The following is a 25,073-nucleotide window of genomic DNA, read 5'->3' on the forward strand; positions in this document are numbered from 1 at the left end:
AGAGGCTGGGGGGGGGGGGGGTGACGTGTGGGACGAACTGTATGTGTGAAGCCATCTTGATCAAATGCGCACATGCACATACTCTATCGACAGGTTCAACTTACGTATCCAAAAAAAAAGGTTAAATATTTTTGGATCTATGAAACCCTAAAAACTATTGTATTCATGTTTTATTGCAAAGATGTAAAATATGACATGTGTGAGTTGAAAAAAAAAAATGATGATAAGAAAAATAAAATATGCAAAGAATTTGAGGACTTGACTTGTCATTGGTCACATTTTACTGATTAAGGACGTCTGAAACAAACCACCTCTGTTTTCTGATTGTTTTCAAACTTCTGTGACAAAGATGAATGAACCTTTCTTCCAATGATTTCATCGGAATGTGAAGAGTATTTTTTAACCTTGTCAAAAAAAACAATATCTCACAGTATTTCTTTTTAAAATAATGTATTTTGAGCAGGAACAAACCATCACTGTTAAGCCTGGACTACACACATGGCTGACAGCTGCATGGAGCTCTCATGCTCCAGTCACTATGGAGACTGCGATCAGATGCCACATGAGCTGACAGGCAGGAGAGGGTAATCCGTTCCGCTGGTCGACCTGTCTTCCAGGAGCTGAATTTAATCTTGTAGTGTCTGACACTTTTGACCCGGTCTGTCTGCAGCTGCAGTCGGAGGCTGAGTCCCCGTCAATACTCGACAACCTTCATTTCTCTCTCACCTTCCCCGTGTCTCCTGCTCCTTTGTGCAACATCTTCTCAACCAAACCTGGGGAATCATGAACCGATGTGGCATGTACACGCTTCTCAAGATATCTTTCCTTTCGCTTGGTACAAGTAAGATGAGTTACAGCATCTCTTATGGAGGCAAAATCATGCATGTCTGTACAAAGTGGTATTTTAATGCTGATTATTGCAGTGGAGTCGACTGACACTATGAGACAAGCTGTACAAAGATCCACTTAATTTGGTTTCGTAAATATGACAGGGAAAGCACAGGAAATGACTTTTACAAAAAAATGGATTAGGAAAGATAATAGTTCCTCTTTTTTCCTGCAGAGGGAAGGCAATTTTCAGCTTTGTCTCACCGTCCGTGAAATAAAGCTCAGTCACGCTCACGCCTTGTGACTCACTGAACCTTCAGGTGGAGAGAATATGCATGGATGGAAAGTAAAGCCATGCATGCATGGAGTAAAGTTTGTGTTCCTGTGTCACAGAGAAGAGTGAGGAGCTAGATCTTCATGTGTGTGCATGCTTGCATGTCTGAGCACACATGCACACGGACATACACGTCCATACGTCTCCCCATATCTCCCTCCCTCAGGTGGACAGTGAGGAGATGGTGGACCTCTGGGACGAGATGCTACAGATCTCCATGTTGGTGAAGGAGCTCCCCCCTTCGCTGCTGCAGTCGGGCACCGAGGAGGAGGAGGAGATGATGTTCTTCAGCCTGTGGAGGGAGATGATGAGCAGCGTGAGCAGGAACACCAGCAGGCCGAGGAAGAGCCACACGTAGACGTACACGTTGCCCGGACGACCCGGGGACGAGGCGGCGGCCGAGGTGGAGACAGAGGTCGGAGAGAAACGCAGGAAGGTCCCGTCGTCTATTGGAGAGACTCCAGTGTCATTGTGGTCCACCAGTGGGACGTCCATCCCAGACATCCTGGCTGAAAGAACAAAATAATATTGTTAAACACAGGGAACTTATAGGAGAGGTTTTCTTTTGTATGTTTCCAGGGATTTAGCTTCTCCCTCCAGTTCACTTCAGCAGGGCGGCCCCTTGCTGACACAGGAGCTTTTAACTACGACCTTCAAACGGCCTTGGCTGAGAGGCAGGATGAGGAAGGATGAGGGACACACAGAGCACTTTGCCATTCTGATTTAATACCAGCGATGTACTACAAGGGGCCAAGATTCAGAAATCAAATAATAATTGCAAATACTAATAATTTCCTCTAAAGCCCTCTTCAAGCACCGGATGGAAGGTTCAGGAAAATTGGCAAGAAGCTGGTTGACTTAAAAATACTGAACTGTTATTGAACACAAATCTTTTATTTCCTCGCCCTAAATTGTAAAAACGTTCCCATCTGTCATTCAGCAGTAAAATAAATATATGAAATGACTAAGAAATAAAGCAGAGGAGATTATACTTTCATTTACCATATTTTGAATAGTTTTGTCCTTATAATTCTTCATCTTGTTTATTCTGTTATGTGGCTGGTACCTTGTTTCCCAGTTTTATATCAATAAAATACATCTATCTATCTATCTATCTATCTATCTATCTATCTATCTATCTATCTATCTATCTATCTATCTATCTATCTATCTATCTATCTATCTATCTATCTATCTATCTATCTATCTATCTATCTATCTATCCATCCATCCATCCATCCATCCATCCATCCATCCATCCATCCATCCATCCATCCATCCATCCATCCATCCATCCATCCATCCATCCATCCATCCATCCATCCATCCATCTATCCATCCATCTATCTATCTATCTATCTATCCCAAAGATATTTGCTGTAGAGAAAAATCACGCAATATGTTAGATTATGTAGTAATTGATTTAATCTGTATGAAATAATCTTCATCAAATAATATCAATAAATGTTCCTTAAGGTATTTATTTATGCATAAAAAAATAAAGATTATTGAATGTTATTGGTTCAGAATTATCCATTGATCACTGAGTTTAATGCATACAAATGAATTTCTGATTATAAAAGATCCAATGGAATAGTTGTGGTCATCCAAAAGGATTTTTCCATGGCTCTAGTTTACTTGTAAAGTCGTGGAGTTTGTTTGATTGAGGGCTCGACACTTGACCGTCCTGTATGAGCAGTGACAGCAGGGGGAGCACTTGTCTCATCGACTGCCCGCCAGGCCTTTGGCGCCTGGAGCTGGGTCTGCTCATAAGAGAGCTTCCTTATCTGATGAAATTAAACTCCTCATAATCAGCTTCCACAAAGACGGCTGAGAGCCAACCCCTCCTCCGCCGCACGCTAATACTGCTAATAATGCTCCAGTGCAAATGACTGCAGAACCCAGATAGGAGCTCATGAGTCTGAGTGTTGAGGACGAGAGAAGTGTGTGTGTGTGTGAGAGAGAGAGAGAGAGAGAGGAGGAGAGGGAGAGAGAGAGAGGAGGAGAGAGAGAGAGAGTCTCCTCTGTTATTTAGGTTAGGGGCCTCGTGTCTTCACTTGATCTATGACAGCGGAGACAGACACTTCAAAGGCACGAATAATTGACCATAACCATGAATGAAAGCAAGAGGTCACAGACACACACACACACACACACACACACACACACACACACACACACACACACACACACACACACACACACACACACACAAACACACAAACACACATTCACACTTCTCTCCTATCTGCCAGCTTCTTCATCTCCACTTCATGGTTATTCATTTCACAAAGCACATGTGTGCCTGGCCACACGTTATGTTCATACAGGACTCGAGTAAACAGAGACGGCCCAACGCCCCCTTTTAAATCCAATCAAGCTGCAGCAGATTTCACACACTCCTAAATATCAGTCCCACGAAACATGTGCCTGATTTGTTTTATCAAGATCCACGAGTTGTTCCCTGGGAAAATTCCAAGTTGTTTTTATGTGATCTTGCAATCAAACAAACGCACAAACCAATCAACAAACTAGAATGGCACCTAGTGGAGCTCGTACCTCTGCCAGGTCCCAACAGTCTCCTTTGGTTCAGTGTGCACCAAATTTCACTCACTCATAAATATCAGTCCTCAAAATACATTTGTTTCACCAAGATCCATGAAAATCTGTAAAAATGAAAAATAAAACTTGAAAGAAATTCCACGGCTGCATCCTTCCACCTAGATTGATTGTAAAATGTCATGTGTAATCTTACTATAATACTAATAATTACTAAGAAAATAACCTACAAACCAATGGACAGGCGTGAAAACATCCTTAATAACTGCATTTCGGGAACTCAAGGATTAACCAGAATATTTATTGTACGAGGAACAGGGAGATACAGAGTGAATTTAAAATTTAAAAAACATTAAAACCATTTTAAACGACGCACATTTCTCGGTTTTATGGCACTGACATAGTGTTTGTGTGTCTGTCCTCTCACAGAGATGACGTCACATTGGATAATAACCTATTTTTCCTTTATATTGGACGTATAAATGAGTAATGTTTTTGCAGCAGTTCCTCCTGTGAACAGTCAGATTGGGTAGAAACCATAGACTGTGTATGAAGAGGGAGAAACACTATGTAAAACACTGCAGGAGGTGAAGGGACAAAGAAACCTGCAGGTGTCCTCAAGTGGTTCTTCTTATGTGGCTCGTTATCCACGTCATCAGTGACCTCAGCTGCAGCAGCGGAAGTGACCCATCGGCTTCAAGGTAAGGCAGCTTCAAAACATTTAGCGGTAAAGAGTTTTAACTGAGTCAAATCTGAACAGAAATACATGACACACACATTTTTTATTTCACCGTGACTTATATGGTCCGATGATGAGGAAGTGTGCAAATAAAACCTCCATCACCCGCTTGGAAAGTGAAGAGGAAACACGCATCTTCTAATTCCAGAACCTGAGTGAGAATAATCAGTATTTTTGATGGTATATAGCAAATAGGAAGAGCTAATAGGTAATTCGGTGTAGTTAATTATTCAAAACATGAAGAACTGAAAGGCAAAAAGAATGGGAATCAAAGGTTTTGAATGACCTGTTATTGTAAAACATGATATTTCATAATAAAGGGAAATATTATTTTCTTTAAAGTTACTTTTCACCTATTAATGATTAATTCAAGATAATATTTATTAAGAGCAATTTGTGAGCGATACAACAACAAGCAGCCTATTTAGTCTTTTGTGAGATATATGAGCATATTGAGGGTTATTCTCTACAAGTATACTTCATATTATGTTCAAAAACCAAACTCTGATATTTCTTCATATGTTCATACCTGACATACATCGCAAATTGAATTTATTGTGGTCCTAAAAAGTCTTTAATTGAACGTATTTAAACCTGCACCAGCCCTGTAACAGTTGTGTTTGTGTTGCACCAGTGTTTCATTCCGAGTCTGTAACACAAGTCAGAGCTGCGCCAAAAGATTGTCTTAATCTGCCATTGTGTAAAATGGCTTTTGAAGTTTAAGCCAGCCGCTCTTGTCCCCTAACTCGTTTTCTTCATCCCCATTTATTCCCTCTCTTTTATTCTCTTTTTCCCTCCTCCTCCTCCTCCTCCATCTCCTCCTCCTCCTCCTCCTCCTCCTCCTCCTCCTCCTCCTCCTCCTCCTCCTCCTCCTCCTCCTCCTCCTCCTCCTCCCTGTTTGTCTGGATGGTGCAGTAGACAAGATCTTTGCTCTCTGTTTAATTTGCAGCCTTCAGGGAGATCCACAGCGGTGAGCAGCGATGAAGAAGAGTCGCACTCTTCTTCTGTGGTGGCATGCTCTCTTCCCCCAACTGGGTTTTCCTTATCAAATACTCCCATGATGCTCCTCGCAGACCAATGAAAAGCCCCCTTGTCTCTTTCTCTCCTGCCTTTTTTCCAAATGGATGTATTGATACTGAATGGCGCCCTTATCCCCCCCCTCATCAAATTTCCTCCCTGAAATGTTTTAATGATCTTGATTTTGCTATTTTAACAACAATTTCTATGAGAGTTTAAACGCAAATATTAAAAAAAGGTCTATCTTTCAATTTGAATGGGAAAATCAATCTAAATTTTACTTTTGTAAGCTCATAATGTGCCAGTCATGTCAGAATATGTCTGTTAACGTGACACCCAGCCCCCCCACCTCCTCACATGCTCTACTCCTCCACCTCCATCTGCCTCCGCTCCTCCGTCCCCCCCGTCTTACACCCACCGGCCTCCTCTTGTCTCTCCCTCATCTTTTTCTGCTGCGTGCAGGTTGCTGACGGTAATGATTTGTTGTTTTGAAATCTGTGATGAGGCTCGTTCATTGTGCACAGAAGTGGCTGATAATTGTGCTTAATGATGCTTTTTGTATCCAGGCAACGTGGTGCATTCAGTTATTTTTCAAGCTAATCTCCTTTGAGAGGCCAGGCCACGCCGTCCTGCTGAGGCTGTAGAGGTCAGATACACACACACGCACGTACACACTCGCCTACGTATAATGAACACCAGTTATTTTCTCTAGGACTACCTGCCAGGGTATTAGAGAGAACACCACGAGCAAATTGAGATAATGATGCATATTTATTGAGGAAAATTATATAAATGGCTTGACTTTTGTGACCGAATATTTTATTCTTGTGTCTTTAAAGGTCATTCATCTTCTGCTTTCTGAGTTTCATGCCAAGCAACACGACCACATTCACACTCTCTGGAGAACGATCCAATAAAAGAATATAAACATTTATTTAAATTATCTATTATCGATTCTTAAAATCCTGACATTGATCTTTGCATCTACAACGTTTCTCAATAAAAATCTGCACTTAATGTTAGTGGTTCTTTGGTGGAGATTTACATGGTGCACAAACTGAGTTTTAAAAATGTATATAAAATACGATAGCTGCCCATATGAGTTACCTTAACATGACAGTCTTGTAAAATGTGACTGCGAATTGTCCGACTATTTGAAATCTTGCTGAAATTTACTCCTCATGAAGAGATAACGTCTCTAGCTGTGAGGCGCTGCAGGTGGAGTGACCAGTGAGTGGACTGATAACACTGTCTAACCTGCAGCTATCAACACAAACTCCAGATTACTCAGTGGGCGGACTGTCTGTCCTGCCTCTGCTCAAAGTGGTCATTACACTGTACTTCAAACTGTCATTACTGCTACTGACTGTCCATGTGTAGCAATTACTTTTAAAAATAGGCACAATGATAATACCCTTAGAAGTGGTCCTGGTTTCTTATTATTCTTGCTCAATGCATGCACATGATAAATCTAAAAATATAGATTTATCATTTTTTAGTCAATTTGCATCTACAAAGAGTGAATGTGTTTTCACTTTAGCCTTAAATGTGCATACTTTTGTATTCAAGGAAACAGCACTGTTGCCTACATGGTGATTGTAATAGATAAAGCCTGAGAACCACATAACCAACATTCGTATTTATTTGATATAACCACATCATTGAACCTCTAACAACCAAATTTCACATCAGTCTCAAGAATTCAATTCCAAAAATTATTCCCTGAGAAATCGGGGAAAATGTAAAAAAACAACAACCCTATCTTGCTGTTCCTGGATCTGCTGCTTGATTTGAATCTTCACTAAACCTCAATGGGTTCTCCCCTGATCCCTACCGCTTCCTTCCACTAAGTTTTGTGGTAAACCACCCAGTAGTTTATGTGTAATCTTGTTCACAAACAAACTATAAGTACTTAATAACTAAAGAAAGGACAGATGTGAAAACATAACCACCTTTGCAGAGGTATCCAGTCAAAATACATTACAGTTTACATTCAGACATTCACCTCAGGCTTCTTTTGTTTGGGGATTTGTGTATTTCCCATGGACTTCAGCATGTGGACTTGAGGGAACTGACCCAACAACCTTGAGATTAGTGGAAGACCCACTCTCCCCCCTAAGCCGTGTGAATTGAATCACAATCCGAAGATTAGTGCTCATATCCAGTTGTGTTGTTTTCTCTTGTTTGAAAAAGGTGTTTGCTCTTTGTCGTGTTGAAGGATTCGAGCCTGTTTCACCTCTGACCACATTATCTCCGTCCAACTTTTTCTTTTTATATCTCTGAAGCAAGGTGAGGATTTTCATAGAGTGTTGAGTTGTTATTTGTGTGATCTTCTGTTGTGAGGCTGTTTATCTCTGTGACTTTGCTTGGTCTTGAGTTTTTTATCCAACCTGTCTTTTTGACTGTTGGTCCTTGAGGTGTTGAATCCATCCAGCTGATCCTTGTCTCCCTGCAGCTTCACTTCTCATCCCTCATTCCTGCCCAGACTCTGTTCTCTTATCAGCATTTCTTTTTCTGAGAGCAGAAAACACAAATCATGCCACCTTTTTTTTTCATCTCTCTCCCGCTTATCTGTAATCTCATTTGTTCTCAAACGACTGTAACAAGAGCCTGGCTGAATTTCAGCTCTTTTGCTTTTAGCTGTTTTATCAGCTTGACACTTTGTGACTTTTAATAAGAATCACCTTCAAGCAAGAACATTCCTTAGAGTTTAAAGTTATTTTTTGGCTATTCTTCATTTGTCCATTTTTGGCACAAAATTGATTATATCTCTGGCTCTTTGAATCATCAGCAGAAACTGTTGAAGTTGAGCTTTCTTCAGGTAAAAGGTTCAATTCAAACATTGTTCTGCTTGTCATTGTCCATCTGACAGAGGAAGTGAATCATGCCTGGTCTCAGCGGCTCCTACGCTCGCCCTCTGAGCAGATGAGGCCTTTTGAAAGCATGAAAGGCCGTTCTGTCGTACCGCCGCAGCAGAATAATGGAAGGTTGCAGTAGCTGCTGCTCTCACAGGTAAAGGGAAATTACCTGACTGGTCTTCAAGAGCCATTCATTGAGACTGGGCTTAACCCGAGTCTGGAGTTATGTTACTTTCCTTTGCTTGTCCTGACTGATCATCTCTGCTCTTCTTTAACAACTTAAAGTGTCTGCTCCTCTGTACCAGTCAGGTCCATGTAGAGTTCAGGTGTTTGAGGCTGTTCTTCCTTTTCAGTCTCCTTGTCTTCCTGTTCCCTCCCGACTCCCTTATCCCCGCCTGCAGCTTCACCGTGAGATGTCCCTGAAGTGCACTTGCTTTTAATTCTCATCTATGATTTTATTCTTCTGTCAGCAGCTTTTAAAACATTCTTTGTAGCCTTGGTTATCTACTAAACATTCTTCAAACCAGGCTGTCTTCAGTGAATTTCTCTGTAGCCGTGTCTCTATCAAGGGGCTGATAGTTCAGAGCCTACATGTGAAGATTGATTGCGTCACAGCAGTGCTATGAGACCGTCCTATTTCGAAAAGGTACTTCCAAAGCGACCAACAAATGTGTCCTTCCATCCCAGAGAAACAAAGGCACCAAGGGGTGGATCCTTTCTGGCCCATTAATCCCAGGATTCATTGCTCTTAAGTGACAAACTGTTTTTTCAAAGAGGTAATGGTGCTGGCAAGCAACAAGATGTTTACCCTTCAACTCAATTGAACAGCTAGCGGGTAAACATAACAAAACAAGGGGCAATAAAACTTTCTTGTCGTGTCCAGCCTCAGTTCTTTATGGGCAACAGCAGGAAGGTCGGGACGAGCTTAGTAATTCTTGGGCCTGGTACACTGAGTCCTCTGAAGGATTAGGGGATGCAGCCTCTGAATTGAGTTCCGCAGCTTTCTTCTGTTTCTGCTCATTCGACTCTCAAAGCCACTTTTTGTCCCGTTCAAACTCTTTCTTGAGCGTCACGATCTCTGCAACTCGCTCCTCCGACAAGCTCATCTCATCCAGTGCACGTTCAGCCGAGCTCCCCCTGAGACTGTGACGCGTCGCTTCCTCTGCTCCACTTTCTCAATCTGCTCCTCACACTCATTCTGTTTCTCATCATCTCCTTATAATCTTTTCAATGTGCTGTGTAAAATCTGTTTGTTTGATGTAATTTGTCCTATTGACATTGGTATTCAGTACTCATGGAATTTTATTAAACATTAAAACAGACATTTTTTTGTTTCCATTGATAAAATATATCATAAGGAATACGGCTTTGACAGTTTGTCCACTCAGGGCGAAACATAGTCTGCCATAAACTCGTTACAGTTTTCAATTAAACCTCCAGCTCTCTTTTGATGACAGAAAATCGCCCTGGCAATTACTGGGATTTCTGCAGTCCGTGCATGCAGCTTATGCAAATATTTACTGAAACCCAAACTTCTGAGAGAGAGAGAGAGAGATTCTGTTGTCTGTTCAGTTCTCAGCTCTCCGCTTCATGAATAATGGAGAAGATCCATGTGTGGCAAAATGTCATGGCATTTGGACCATATTCTTTGTGTGCGTGTGTGTGTGTGTGTGTGTGTGTGTGTGTGTGTGTGCACTTTCTCATACTATATTCACACCACATGCTCAAACTAAGACAAGCGGAGCCTGTAGCAGAAATACAAGTGATATTCAATTCTCATGCATGCGCATATGTAAAAAATGCCAAAGATGTGTCTAACACACACACACTCACACACACACACACACACACACACACGCACACACACATACACACACACACACACACACACACACACACACACACACACACACACACATGCACATGCTTAGTTCAAGCAGCAGATTGCCAGGAGATAACAGCGTAGCCTGAATTTCAAACATGTAAAATTTCTCATATTCTGAGCCAGATCAGCTGAAAACAGACCTGAGGCCAAACCACATGAATTCCAAATGGCCTCAGCAGGCCTAAATACCACAGATAACCCACAGAGGGGTCAGAGATAATCAGGAATGATGAAAGCAGCTGATGTTTCACTATCTGTCTGAAACTCTCAACCACTTTTGAACCATTTCTCCCCCAGTTTGGTTTGTTTTCAGTTTTAGGCTCAACGTGATGTCTCTGGCTGTGTGTAGATATGAATATTAAATGTTGGGAAACAGAGGTGGAATCTTAATGAGCTTACCAAAACAATGAACTGATTGTTTTTATTCATCACGTTTACATTTGAATGGAGAAATCCCACAGCGCACCTGAGTGCCCTTGAAGCAACTGCAAGGGTTGAACACGGCCGTTCAATCATCGTCTGACTCTCTCAGATATTAGATGCATGAAAAGGGAAGATTTCCAAAATTAGTGAAAGAGCAGCAACAAGGGTTAGAACCAGAGATCGTTATGAATAGTTAGTATTGGACATTTTTTTTGGTCAGTGGCCAGTGTAGATAATGAGCTCATATTGCTTTGATGTGTTTGTGTGTGTGTGTGTGTGTGTGTGTGTGTGTGTGTGTGTGTGTGTGTGTGTGTGTGTTTGTTTGTGTGTGTCAGCTCACCCCTGTGGAGAAGTGTACTTTTTCACCTCGTTCTCATATCTGTTAATTACTCCTGATATTTCTGAGTTGCCAATAAATCTGATACTTGCGTTTTTTTAGTCTTGTTCTCAAAAGGGATGAATAATGAATCTGAATATTATTCAAAGTGCAATATCCAAATCGCAGGAGCTGCATTTCTCTGATCAAGGTTGTCACAACACACCATGGTGGATGAAGCGTTGTGGGGTTGCAGACATGCCTCCGGCCGACAAATCATGTTATCAGGACTTAAGGGAACATGCATGTTCGCTGCTGACCTCAGCAAAAAAATCCCACCATCATCATATCCAGAGACAATCTGATGAAACAAATCTCAATTTCCACTGAAAATTGTGACTTTCAATTACATGTCACTGAGCGCTTGTGTTCATCATGATGACCCTGAGTGAGTCACACTATTTATCTTAAGCACAAACAAACCTGCTCTTGTTCTAATTGGGACATTTGTACGCCCCCCCCCCCTCTCTCTTCGTCTATCAGTCACTCATCAGTCACTCCTTCCCTCTTTTTCTCAACTGCCACCTTTTGAATCCTGCTCGTTTGCAAAGTTGCTTTATTAAAGTATACATGGTTAACCCCTCCTTCCTTCTATTCTTGTTAACTGCACGCCTCAGTTGCTGATAAGTCTCGGAGCATTTATACATTTTCTCCTCCTTCCTTTGTTACTATTTCATCTTTCATTTACTGTACCCGTCTTCCCTTTGTTTTCTCACGACAGCTCTGCTTACAGTTACAAATCGCTGAATAAAGTTTCTGGCATCTGAATGGAGAATGATTATTTAAGCTTTTCTTTGTATTCGGCAGGAATCCCCCTCCGTCCTCTAACGGATCAGATTAATACCGTTGTTAACTAATTTCATGAAAATCTGCGTGAAGCATCAGCTATATAATGTGAAATCGTTTTAAAAATAAAAGAGATACACACCTTTTTCCTTTTGTTCACGTCGTGCAGAAATCCATCCCGTTGTGTTTGGTCTCTCAGCCGAGCAAAACGGATCTGTTGCCCCGAGATCTTCTCTGTGAGCCTCCCTCCCTCCCTCTCTCTCTCTCTCTCTCTCTCTCTCTCTCTCTTTCTCTATCTCTATCTCTCTTCTCTCTCTGTTTCTGTCATTCAATGTGACTCACACACACACTCACAGACACACAACACTACAGCAGGAGGAGACAATGTCGGACCCTCTCTGTCTCATTCAGAAAGGGAACACACAGGGCCGGCTGCCACTAATGAACGACACTGATGTTTTTTTCGATAGTAGAGAAGAGGTGAAGAGGAGAGAGGAGAGGGAGTAGTGCTCCCTCTAATCCCATCCCCTTCCTCTCTCTCTCTCTCTCTCTCTCTCTGTGTGTGTGACTCAGTCCGTCTCCACCCTCCCACTTTTGTCGTCACCTTTGAATAACGATCACATCAACAGGCAAATCTGCTCCTCTGTGTGTTGTTTTTGTTTGTCTCGTTCTAACTGAGCAAACATTCGTCACAGTGAGGCTGTTCATTTATCAGTCGAGTTAGAGGGCAGACAAATCTAAAGCAGGACATGCAGGTCGATTAAACTGATCAATAAATCAGTGTCTGTCATCCCTCGCACTCCCACACACACACACACACACAGACACACACACACACAAACGATTGAGCCGTCATTTCTCATATTTCTCTCTGTGCTACAGCCTTGCTCTCTGCTGTCAGCCTGCGTCAGAAAACGGTTTCCAGCGGTGGGCGATATCACCATCTGCCGACTGAAGTGTTCGGATGAGACGGTCAGATCGACCCTTGAGTCATAAGAAAGGTTTAACACCCCTCAGTTCCTCACCACTGCTCTCCCTTCATCTTCAAGCTCTTATCTTTTCTTTGACTTCCCTCTCTTCCTCTTCTTATCCCTCCTCTAAACAGTATCTCTGCAGACAGCGACTGAGCAAACCTCCTCTGTAGAACTGCACAGATTTCCATTTGGAGACGTAGCATATGCTGAAAGAAATCGCTCACTTCAATACTTGAGGTGGAATAAAAGATTTTCATCAATAATCGATAAACAAAGATGATCCAATACTCTAAAGCTAAACTGTTCAGCGCTGGATGACTCAACACTTACAGGCTCCTGATGGAAGGGCCAGTTCCAGCAAAAAATTGGGGGGAACGTCATGAACCCCATGAGAGCTGAGACTGACTCGCGATTGGCCGAGCTCAACTCCATCCAACTATCATTACGTGGACACAGAGCAAGATGGCTGCCTTCTTAACCCTGATATTTTGGCTTCATTTCTGGATAATGGGAGGAAGTGGAGAAGTGTTCATCAAGTTTGGATGTGTTTGCTTTTGTAAACATTCTGAGATATTGAAATGGAAAAAGTGAAACATTAGACGATCTGGTGGAAGTAGAGAAGACGTCATAGGATCCCAAGAGACACCGAAATCATCCTCCAGGGACCAATGTCCAGATCGTTCAGTCTGGTCCAAAGTGATGATTTCAAAAGTAGAAGGGGGTCAAACACCAGTTAAATAAAAAATCACAGAATAAACACGAGACAATGTGTTTTTATTAATTATATATTCAACATCTGTGTCTGTGTTTTTAGTTTTTTTGAAAGAGAATTGTTCCACTTGAGTACACAATTTGTTATTTGGGTGAGCCGACCCTTTAAAAGTGCTTTACTTTGACTGTAACTAATTTGGGAACGAAAGGCTCCAAATATGATTCAGTTCCTTCTGATCAATAATCCATTTTAGGTGCGTGTCTGTGAATCTCAAGCATGAGCTTGTTTGCATCTTAATGGAATTCATGAAAGTGTTGAGTGTGTGGCAGATGACACCTGTCCCTGCTCCGCGAAGGAGGGAAAGAGCCGCCTCCCCCTCCGCAGATGCCTCCGTCTTTTGCCATCTGCCCCGCTGACACCGGCTTTGCAGGAGAGAACAGAGAGAGAGAGAGCAAGCAGATAAGAGGGAGAGCACTTTATTTCACATCCAAACCCATGCAGCGTTCACTAACATCATCACATGGCTGCTCTTCATGTGCACTTCAGACAGAAATTTGACAGCCACGCGGAGAGGTCTGGGATTCGTCTGATGAGCGTGGATCTGAGAATATTTTCTTAATCTGAAGCCTCCAAGACGCAGAAAAAAAGCAAATGTTGATCAATATTTTAATGAGACGCTGTTGGCAGTTTCACGGATGTTGACACAGTGTTGAGGGAGAAACCAAGGACAGGGGGGAAGACATATGTCACACAATGTAATTATTACATTGGGTACGATGTTATTATGTATTCCCCTGCCCCCTTACCCGAACCTTAACCATTACCTTAACCCTAACCCTAACTAAATGCCTAACTTAAACCTAATTCTAACCTTAACCCAAACTAAAACCTAACCTAATTCTAACCCTAACTAAAACCTAAATCTAATTCTAACCTTAATCCTAACTAAGACCGAAACCGGGAGCTAAACTTAACCTAATTCTAACCCTAACCAAACCCGTATACTAACCTTAACCCTAAACTAACCTAACCTAAACCCTTATTCTTACCTAAACCTAGTTCTAACCCTAAACAAGTCTTAACCCTCAAACAGTCCATAAAAAGGGTCTTAAAGTGAGGAACGTCCTAAATTTCCCAAAATGTCCTCATAGGTTGTAGGCTCAAAATGGTCCTCTCACACACACACACACACACACAAACACACAAACACACACACACAGAGTTCCTTATTTTCCTAAAGAGGGGAATATGTTCGACAAAGCTAATTAGGCTGCATGAGCACATGTGCTTGTGTCTGTGCAAACTCAAATAGTGTTCTTGTGTGCTTTTTTGTTGCCTGTGTGTTTCTGTGTGTGTGTTTGTGTGTTTATGCGAGAGAGGACTGCGGGATGGAGATAAGAGCTTCGGCCTCAGCTAGCTTTTGTCACTAATCCCAGAGGGCAAAGAAGTGGCCGCCATTTCCGTGTCATTCCCTGATATCCCCGGACCCGTTCTGCCTCCGTGCCATCCTGCCGCTGCCCTTGTGAGGACACCAGCCTCTGCACGGCATGTTAATGAGGCGGGGGGGGGGGGGGGGGGGGGGTCGTGCAGCTACGGGGACTATTCTGGGCCAAAGTGTGTGTTTGTGGTTTGACGTGCTCATCCTGCTAACCCTGTGGGGAACCTCATTAAACCTTGAGATAACACTCAGGAAAGTGTTGAGGAATTAGTTGCAAGTATATGTTAGAAGTGCTTGTGTTTTAGACGCAGCAGTGGATATGTTTTACTTCTCCTTTGCACCGCACCCCACAGAGAGAGAGGCGCCCGAAAAGCTAAATTTAAGACTGATGAGCACAGGAAATCGGACTCTTTCACTCGTCTCCTCCTTGTTGCAGTAGCACGGGATCTCTGCATCCCCCAATCTTGAGGACACGCTCGGAATTTCAAACATTTTCTCCATGCCTCCAAGATATCTCACGCAGAATTATTTGTGATCTTCACTGTCGTATAAAAAAAGGATATCCTGGACAACTTGACGTCAGCGCTGGGCTCCAGCTTTTCGTCTCGTTGCTGCGTCAATCAAATTGATGTCCACAGATCGGAGGGCATGGAGCCGTGAGTGAGTGACACTCTTCTCCATTGACTCCCATTACAGCAGCCTGACAGGCGGGCAGTTGTCAGGAATAACAATGAGAGAGGTGGCAGTGCAATATCGACACAGTCCCGAAAGACATCTCCCCTGGGCGGAGAATCAAAAACGACAGGACCCAATTTACTAAAACATGTCTGAGTGGGAAAAAAAGAAAGAATTCCCAACTGTAACCTTTTAAAAACACGGTTCTGATAAAAGCTTTGCCGCTAATTCTGACCTGTCCCTCTGAAGGGCACAATCAAAATTCATGAAATAGAGGAAGAAAGGGAAAAAATGTCCTCAAAGTCAGATTCATTTGAATACATGAATAATTTAGTGCACCAAAAGATTTTTGGGCCCCTTAAATTGCAAAATAAAAAAAAGCTGTTACTTTTCAGACATTCATAATTCATATGTTCCACGGCTCGGGCTGGGAGAGAGGGGGTGGGTGGGTCGGGGGGGAGATATGTGATGTACACATTGGCCGTGGCACGTCGAGATAAAACAAGTCGGCAGTGCAACACTTTGTCTTCATGTGAGTCAGTTTACGACTTTCTGCGCTTCAGTGGGTTTGGACTCGTATCTTTCCTCCTCTCGGGTCGACAGCTTCCTCTGTGATTCCCTCCGAGTCGCTAATTAACGACAACAACAACACAAAGTAAACAATTACACTTTCATCAGTGGTTTGTGGCAATATTGTGACTCACTCTGATATTCCATCAAATGATGCCCTCTGGTTGCAGATTGGTTAAACAGCCTGTGTGTGAGTGTGTGTGTGTGTGTGTGTGTGTGTTGTGTGTGTTGTGTCATCCAGATTTAAGCAGCTCTCCCTTTTTCACCGATAGATAAACTGCCTGTTGGTTATTTTGAACCTGTGATCGCTGCTGCTCATATTTGATGCAGTTTGTTGTTGTTTGTCGGGGGTGGCTTCATATTAAATGATTTTAATATGCAGTTTGGCGTTCTCCTGTTGGTCTCGTGTTGCTTTGATAACTCCTCGTCCTTTAACCTGACATGACCCATATTCACTTCTGCCAAAGAGCTTATGTTTTCATCCCTGTTTGTCTGTTTGTGTGTCAGCAGCACTACACAAAAACTACTGATTGCCTTCTCACACAATCTGGTGGCAGTGTGGGACACGGGCCAATAAAGAGCACATTCAACTTTGGCGTGCGAGATGGGAAATCTTTTTGACATTTCCACCAATTTCCCAGGGAATAAATCTTGGATCTTGGTGAAAGAAATCTGGCATATTTTGAGTTTTGGACTAATATCAATTTGTTGAGGCTTGATTAAGTGTAATGGAACTGCTGGGTCTTGGTGGAGCTACGTGATCTGGATGGAGAAGGAAAGCAGATGACAGAGATCTCACCGATCAGAGGAAGGTTCCTGAGGTGTCACTAAAAGTTGTCATCGGCCAAGGAGGTTATGTTTAGCATCTGTGTTTTTTTTCGTTTGTAAACAAGTTTAAGCAAAAACAGATTAACCACAAAACCTGGTGGATGGTTGTGGTTTGAGTCAGGGAGGAATCCATAAAACATTGATGTGAATCCAGGAAGTGTTTTCCACTCTCTCTAAAATTGCAAGATTGGGCAACATTTCATCATTTTCGTTGATTTCTCAGAGAATAAATCCGCGTCTCCTGCTGAAGGTGGAGGGGAGAATCTGTTCAACATGAATTAAATATCAGCAGATCAGATTTCATCTCATTGTCATCCAGGTTTCAGCCTCTTTCACATCCACTACATTTTGTTGACCTAAAAATAAAGGGATATTTTTCAAGCTCAAGGCGTGAGACAATCTCTGCTGTCATTTTCCCAACAGGGACTGACGGAGAGACAGATGATGCATGTCCGTCCTCAGCTGGGGGGGGGGGGGGACGCTCCTGGACGGCACAGTCATTTTAGAGGTGATGCTCAGACTGCTGGCCAATCTGGCCTCAAGGCTGTCACCAGAGATACATCACACTAATGAAATGGCACCAGCCCAGCGCTATCTGTCATAAACAATCTGCATCTGCTCGGGTATCGAACGGAAATGAGGAAGAGGGATGAAAATACGGAGGAAGTGGCAGGAAGACGGAGAGACTGTGCTTCTCCTCCGCCCCCCCCCCGAGCAGGTACCATGTTTGTGTGTTTAAGTATGAATGTGTGACTCAGTCCCTCCTCTTCGGCACTGTGAACATGATACCCTGTTTTAGTTTGAGAGGATACATTTCATCAGCTCTGCGTTAGAACAAGGTTCCATTGCATCATAACTGTGAAAGAGAAAAAAAGAGATAAGAAAAGAGAAAAATACTCACTGAACCTTCTTTTTCTTTGTATTCCCTTTTCTTGTGTTTGTTTCTCTCAGCCTTGGTCCTCGATGCAACTGGATTTGATGTCAAATTCAAACTCTGAACATGTCGAAATCCCACCGTGGTCGTGAGAGAGAAAAGAGAAAAACAACTGAATCACCTTTGACTTGATGATCTCTGATCCAGATTTCAGTGCATGTCACATTGTCAAATTTGAATTTACTTCAAAAAGAATAGGACATTGAGTCATGATGTTTGCTCTGTGAGACCAAAACTCGTTCTGCTCGATATTGTCTTGAACGTTATTAAAAATACATTGTCTGAGTGAAATTGGGATATAGGCGTATAAGAGACGTATTATTGACATCGTCAGAATGTGTTCACATGAGGAACAGCTGCTTCATCTGTTTTTTTTATTACCACATATGGATCTTTTTATTGCTGTTTTCCATAATTTTAATACAATTAGGACTTTTATCACAGAGATTTACGATGGAATCACACTCTCAGAATTACATATTATTACGTTGTCAACTAGAATGACATTCAGCATACGTCAGCAAATGCACAACAGTCGCCTTAGATTTAAAAACTATTGGACAAATAACCACGGAACTTAGTGTAACGATGCGATATGGGTCAGTGAAGAACCTATTCACATTTGTTCTGGAATCCACTTTCCTTCAAATTTAAAGATAAAGCATTTTTTTGACCTTTTGATTTCTCAGACTTATTCATAGATCGCATTGGGGGTAAAAGGGCATTCTGAGTTCTAGTTCCCATTCTGGATCCGCACTAAAAATGTGAAAATGCCAGATGAATAGAAGCTTTACCATAACATCTTGAAAGAAACACACTTACATGACTTCACGATTCCCTCTGTGACGTAACAAATACAGTTGCTAACCTCTCAAAATATGTGTTCTGTTTTCTGTCTGTTTTGAACCTGGTGACAGGGGAATCATTTATAGATTACTGCATAATTATACGCTCTGAGGAGGACTATGTACCTCCTCTATACGGATAACGCTGCATATTTGTTTTCTAAATATAATGCATGTTTGGATTGAAGGCAAGGAAAGACATCCTTTCTAACATACTATTCTGGTGCACGGTTAATAAACACCAGTAAAACCAGGAGAAGGAGTCCTCCATCACATGCATATGTCGGGTAAAGTATTAAGAGTGACGGTTGGCAGAAGGTTCAAGAAGCAGCCTTGTGGCCAAAAGGTTGCAAATTGGAATCCTTAATCTGCCGTTGCTCCAGTGGAGCTGCTCAGCAGAAGCAGCAGCGGCAGGACAAGTCTGCAAGTTAACGCCCCTGGATCCTCCCAAGTTCTTCTACCTGCCTCCTTTGAATACCTCCTGTAGTTCTTATAATGATAGAGACAACAGACAGTTATAGAAAGTGGAAACTTAGGCAGAGTCCAAGGACCAAAGTGTTTTAATCAACTGAATCCACTTTTCATCCTCTACATCCCTGAGGAGTTTTGGCTCAGCAGAGGTTCAGTGGTAATTTGTAAAAAATAATAATGGGGTCAAAAAGTCAAATAGTGAATTTGACATTATTCTTGTTTTTTTAAGTTGTGTAGCCTGGAACTTAGACTCTGTGTGTTTGTGGTGACCAAATGTGACAAGCTCCAAAATGTTGTTGTGACGTGACAAGATGTCTAAAGTCTGCCTGACTGAACTGCTGATGGGAAAACATCAGGCTGTTGTCTCTGAAGAGGAAGGCTGCCATCTAAAGGACAATGAAGGACTTGCAGGCTGTCAGCAGGTTGCTCTCTACACAGACTGAACATTGATCTGTCAATGTAAGTAGAGTTTTTCTTTTCTGTCATTAACAATATCTATTTTCATCGACCTTAAATGTATCATCCATTTTGCATTGTTTTTGTTGGACAGTGTAAATCTTGTTCCACACATCTTTACACATTTTGTGTTATACATGAATGATGTTCAAGTGATGTTGAAGGAAACTGGAGAAACACAGACAATGTTCCATCGGGATACTTTTGATATTACTGGTCAGGTCAGAACCACTGTGGACCACAAGGCAGCAAAATAAAACAGGTCATTTAATCATGATCACAGCAAAAGTTTAGGAATCACAAATATTAAAAGACGATATTCATTTAATAGACATGAAATTCTATTAAATGAAAATGAACAATACAACTCATTCAAATTCTGGTCAAATCAGGAAAGGCTCTCTGATAAAAAGTTTTTTTTAAGAAGGGATTTATTTGCTGCTGGTCTTTGTGTTATTACCTTATCATTGTCACTCTCCTGTCATTAAATGCAACGGAACAGCAGCAGCAAAGAGATCAGTATTGACAAGCAGTGTAAATAATGCTGGTCACCATTTAACCCCCCCGCTGAGGACATAGCTGACAGGTCGGCATTTACTTCTCAGCAGAAATGCTTTTATCCTGACTCACCCTCCATCTTCTTCTTTGTTCAGCAGGAGTAGGAATAGTTGTTAAGGCCATGTTATCATGTTGAAGAGAAAATCCAGACTTGTGAGAATACGATACCAATAATTCTCTGTCTGAACAGGGACGGACGCTGCTTTTATGATGTCATCAAGTGCAAATGTCAGATACAAATACAAGAGCAGGGACTCAGATACTCTGCTCAGACAAGCAGCTGTTTTACTACTTGGTCTATTACTTTAATAACATTTTTTTTTTACTGGAGATGGGAGAATAATTATGATTATTTCATATTATATGGGCTTATATGGTGTCTTTTTCCACCATATGTGCCCGGTCATAACCTGAGGTCTATTCCACAGTCCTGCCTGAGGACCAGAGGTGACAGGGCTCCCACTCTTTGGAACAATCGCCCCGAGGAGATCCATAAGGAAAACTCCTTATCCTCTTTTAAATCCCTCAAATATATTATAGGTTTCCTTTCTTTTAATAATTGTATAATGTTTATACTCTTGTCACCTTTAGACTTTTTTTTTGTATGTATGTACCTGAGTTCTAATGCTGTATGATCTTCAAATTCCCTTTAACCGTTTCCTATTGTTTGCCTTAAAGTTTTCATTTTTAACTTGTAAAGCACTTTGTAACTGCATTTTGAGAGGTAATATATAACTGAATTATTATTATTATTAGAAGTAGTAGTAGTAGTAGTAGTAGTAGTAGTATTATGAAAAACCTAAAATCACATGATGGAGGTTATGGATTGAGGTCTAATCAGATCTTTTTAATGTGAAGCTCAGGTAAACAGCTGACCGTCTGTTTACGTTCCTGACGCGTGACCCGTTAGTTACCGGACAAACGGCTAAGAGGACAGCCACCTGATTGGTCGATCAACAACGTGAGGACGAGACCTCCAACCGGACCAACCAATCGGGAAGCGGCTTTAATTCACCAGGGGTCGCTGTTCGTCTCTAGGTTGACATCGAGGTAACTTCACGTTAACTAGTCCGCTGGCTTCGCTACGGGACCAGATCCCTCCGCCGCCGCCGCTGCTGCTTTCACTACGTGGATCCTGAACATGGTGAGTTCCCAGTGGGGGGGCAGGTGATGTGTGATGGATGCAAACCAACAGGAAGTCATCGGGGATCTGTTAATCACACTTTATTTGTTCATTCGCACCCCCCCTCGCTTTGTTTAACTGTTTGTTTTCTGTTACTCACGATCTGATCAATTATTGTTACCATGGAAACCCCAGGGTCAGCACCAAGCGTGTGGGAGAACTTTGAGATCTGATGATACAGAGATTTGTGCATCAGAGCACTTTAATTGTATCTATTTAATGTTTAAGCTTCTTCTTTCAATCCCTGAAATGCTGATTTAATTTTCCACCATCTTCCTTTAGGTGTCAGTGGAGGATTTCCGTGTTTGTAACCGCAATATCTACACTCACCTTTTAACCAATTAGTATATTTTATAATATAAACTACGGTTTATGTCCAGCCTCACTCTTTTTTAATCTGTAATGTTTGTATTTGTGCTCAAATGCTTGTAATTGTTTGCTTTTTTACCTTTTTAACTATTTTCAAAGCTGCTATATATATAGTTCTTATTACAGTGTGATAATACATTACACATTGCAGGGTTCTGAAGTGCAAACAAGCTATTTGAATACATCACCTGTCACATAAGGAATTATTTTATGATACTTTACATTCAAAAACTAGATTCATCCTTCTGTCAGGGGGTCATAGACCAACCACCTAATTTATTTATGTGTGCTGCTTATCCAATATCTAACCTTTTCTTATCTTATAACCCTTAAAAATAATGCAGTCTTCTCAGCTGCCTACAGGTTACAGGTTGTGCGTGATCTTTATTTCCTTGATTGTTTAATTTTAATAGTTTTAGAGGCTTGGATAATTAAAACAGCCCAGCAGTTCACAGTAGAAACATTAAAAAAAGTAGAAATATAGAAATTCAAATTCATGATGCACAGAATGCTTTATTTATAATTGCGTGTGATTTTATTCATCTTGCAGCCTCTCAGGTTCATCTTGGGGTTACCTTGGGGGTTCCAACCACTAACATAGATCATTGCAGTGCATCATACTGTTATTAGCTCAATGTTTTAGGTGCTTTATTTAGGTTCCTCCAAGATCTATTTTAATTTTGTGTTATTTTGCATTTTTTATATTTTCAACTTCATCTTTCCCTGTCTCATTGTTTAAAGCTGAACCTCAGCTCGAGTGCCCAACTGCGGCACAACAGCAAAGAAAACATCCCACCTTCAAGTAAAGGAGATGCCTCCCAGGCCCAGAGGCCCAAACAGCGGACCGTGCTCGGAGTCCTGTCAGAGAATCAGCAGCAGCGCCGATCTGTCAGCAAGGTAAAGGAGAGAGGCCTTTTTCTTTTTTACTGATTTTCAATTCTGTTCACAGAGTATTCATTTCAACTTCTTGTGGTTATCAGGGTGACTTGTTTCTGTCAACAGGGAGAGCGGTTTTCCAGACACAGTTCGGTGTCAGGCAGCTCCCAGCGTGGCTGCACCTCCAGTTCTGGCTTCGATGTATATGTCGAAGAGGCTTGTGAAGTTGTTCTTTCAGCTTCTGGTCAAGAAATAGTGTCAGAGAGTTATCACCGTGAGACTGAAACCGCCGGCCTGCAAAATACAGATATGAGACTCCTGCTGGGGCTTAGTTCAAGTGAGTTCGCCGGTTACAAAAACATCCATCAAGACTTTTTTTTATTGTGTTGTCTTGTTTATGTCCCGACGCCTGTTCCCTCTCGTAAAGGTCCCTGCCAGGAGTCGTCTATGCAGTCTGAGATAGACGACTCCCTGCTGTCAGACGAGGATCTGTTTGCTTCTGAGTACACAGAGGACATCCACCATCACCTGAGGGAGAGCGAAGTGCGAAAATGATCTGAACTAATATGTGCTTTGAGTCATTTCTGTCATGTCACTGTGTTTGGTCAACATTAAGTACACCCTGGTTGTGATGTATTGCAATGCATCATGAAAACTGCTTCTGTCTCTAATGACAGATGAAGTTAAGGGCAAAGCCCGGCCACTTGAAGAATCATCCAGAGATCACCAGCGACATGCGCGTGGTCCTGGTGGACTGGATGGTGGAAGTCGTCCAGGAGTACAACCTTCGCCTTGAAACTCTGCACCTCGCTGTCAACTACTTGGACCGTTTTCTCTCCGGCACGGCGCTCGTCCAGCGGGCAAAGCTGCAGCTGGTCGGCACAACGGCGTTACTGATTGCTTCGTAAGAACACTTTTAGGTTATTTCCACCCGTGTGTGTGTATGTGCAAAATAACTGAATAATGCATGGAAAGATTTTCACGATATCGTGGTGATATTGATTTGATTGATATCTCCAAACCACTAACTTTAGGAGCTGATTGCTCAAAAATCAAAAGTCAAAAAAAATATGGTCAGAAAAACAATAATAGGGCTATAAGCAGAAAATTATTCCCTGTCATATGATGTCATTTGAGAAGTGAGATCATGAAGAAGTCAGAAAATTAGCTGATGCATTTATACAAAAATGCATTTCTTCAGGTGTCTGCATCCTATAGGACTACAGCCACGACCTAAAGCTTGTCAAATGTATTCATGATCATTTGATAGGAATGATGTCGCCATTACATCACTGTGAAGTCATGCATTATCTACAACTTATTTCTATTAACCAATTGATTGTTTCAGTATTATGTCATGATGACTTTATTATAAAATGGCTTCGCTTTGTAAAAAATAATCCGTCAGTGCTTTTAATTATTACGTCTCCTGTATTGATTTGTCAAAAAGATTTGAAACTCATTGGAGGAAACGACCTAATCAACTCAACAGATAGTAACTGGATGTCTTCTGATATTTTGCCTTGTAGAAAATACGAGGAGATCTACCCCCCCAGGCTGAATGACTTTGTGTACATCACCGACAGCACCTACACCAAGTGGCAGCTGATTCGGATGGAGCATTTTATTTTGAAAGTGCTGGCCTTCAAGATGGCAGCACCCACCATGAACCAGTTCCTTCGTCTCTTCATGACCGTCCACCCGGTCAGTGCCAACACAGAGAACCTGGCCCTGGTGAGTCAAACCAATCACTCACATTTCAACCAGACTCTGGGTTTATGCCCTCCGCCTTTTGAAGAGTCACTTTTACACTTACCTCAATCATATTTTGATTTTGTTCTGTCTCTAGTATGTAGCTGAGTTAAGCCTGATGGAAATTGAACCCTTCCTACACTATACCTCATCCATAGTCGCAGCTGCAGCCTTCTGCCTAGCCTTGTACACTGTGACCGAATCTCTCTGGGTAAGTTTGATTGGATCACTGTTCTGAATCATAAAAATCATTATTTTGGGGTTGTAGACTTTAAAAAAACATTTCTTCTTATGTTGTAGCCTGATTCCTTATCTAACTTTACTGCCTACACCATGGCTGACATTGGCCCGTGCCTAAATGAGCTCCACCAGCTCTTCGTCAGGGCAGAGAATCACCCACAACAGGCCATCACCAAGAAGTACAAGAGCTCAAAGTGAGATGTAGCTTGTTTTTTTAATGCCGTTTGATTTCATGTGCAGTTTCAGTTTCATTTGGTCGTTGATTCATCTGTAAATTGACACCTATTCTTCTGTCTGTTTTCAGGTATTGTCACGTGTCGAGGATCACTCCACCCGACACGCTGCTTTTCCCATGAGTCACTGCTCCACCCATCGACCGGAGCTTCT

The 25,073-nt window shown here is 41.9% G+C and overlaps 2 protein-coding genes across 2 annotated transcripts; one reads left to right on the plus strand and one right to left on the minus strand.

Moving 5' to 3' along the window:
- Positions 1-1,324: 1,324 nt before the first annotated feature.
- LOC133018889 (serine-rich and transmembrane domain-containing protein 1) lies at positions 1,325-1,666 on the minus strand. The gene has a single exon (XM_061085211.1). The coding sequence runs from the start codon at positions 1,664-1,666 to the stop codon at positions 1,325-1,327; it is 342 nt and encodes a 113-aa protein (XP_060941194.1).
- Positions 1,667-11,394: 9,728 nt separating this feature from the next.
- Positions 11,395-25,042, plus strand: ccna1 (cyclin A1). The gene is made up of 10 exons (XM_061086389.1): positions 11,395-11,407; positions 12,707-12,777; positions 22,560-22,715; positions 22,821-23,031; positions 23,122-23,237; positions 23,372-23,598; positions 24,224-24,428; positions 24,544-24,657; positions 24,747-24,880; positions 24,991-25,042. The coding sequence occupies exons 1-10, from the start codon at positions 11,395-11,397 to the stop codon at positions 25,040-25,042; spliced, it is 1,299 nt and encodes a 432-aa protein (XP_060942372.1).
- Positions 25,043-25,073: the final 31 nt, after the last annotated feature.

The sequence above is a fragment of the Limanda limanda genome, chromosome 14, assembly GCF_963576545.1.
Source record: "Limanda limanda chromosome 14, fLimLim1.1, whole genome shotgun sequence".
Classification (NCBI taxonomy): Eukaryota; Metazoa; Chordata; class Actinopteri; order Pleuronectiformes; family Pleuronectidae; genus Limanda; species Limanda limanda.

What these genes read in the sequence shown, in the direction of transcription:
- LOC133018889 (XM_061085211.1), bottom strand. Translation starts at nt 1,666, where the DNA reads ATGTCTGGGATGGACGTCCCACTGGTGGACCACAATGACACTGGAGTC.
- ccna1 (XM_061086389.1), top strand. An exon ending in CCTGCTGGGGCTTAGTTCAA is followed by an intron (nt 23,032 to 23,121) that starts GTGAGTTCGCCG and finishes CCTCTCGTAAAG; the next exon opens with GTCCCTGCCAGGAGTCGTCT. An exon ending in CTGTGACCGAATCTCTCTGG is followed by an intron (nt 24,658 to 24,746) that starts GTAAGTTTGATT and finishes CTTATGTTGTAG; the next exon opens with CCTGATTCCTTATCTAACTT.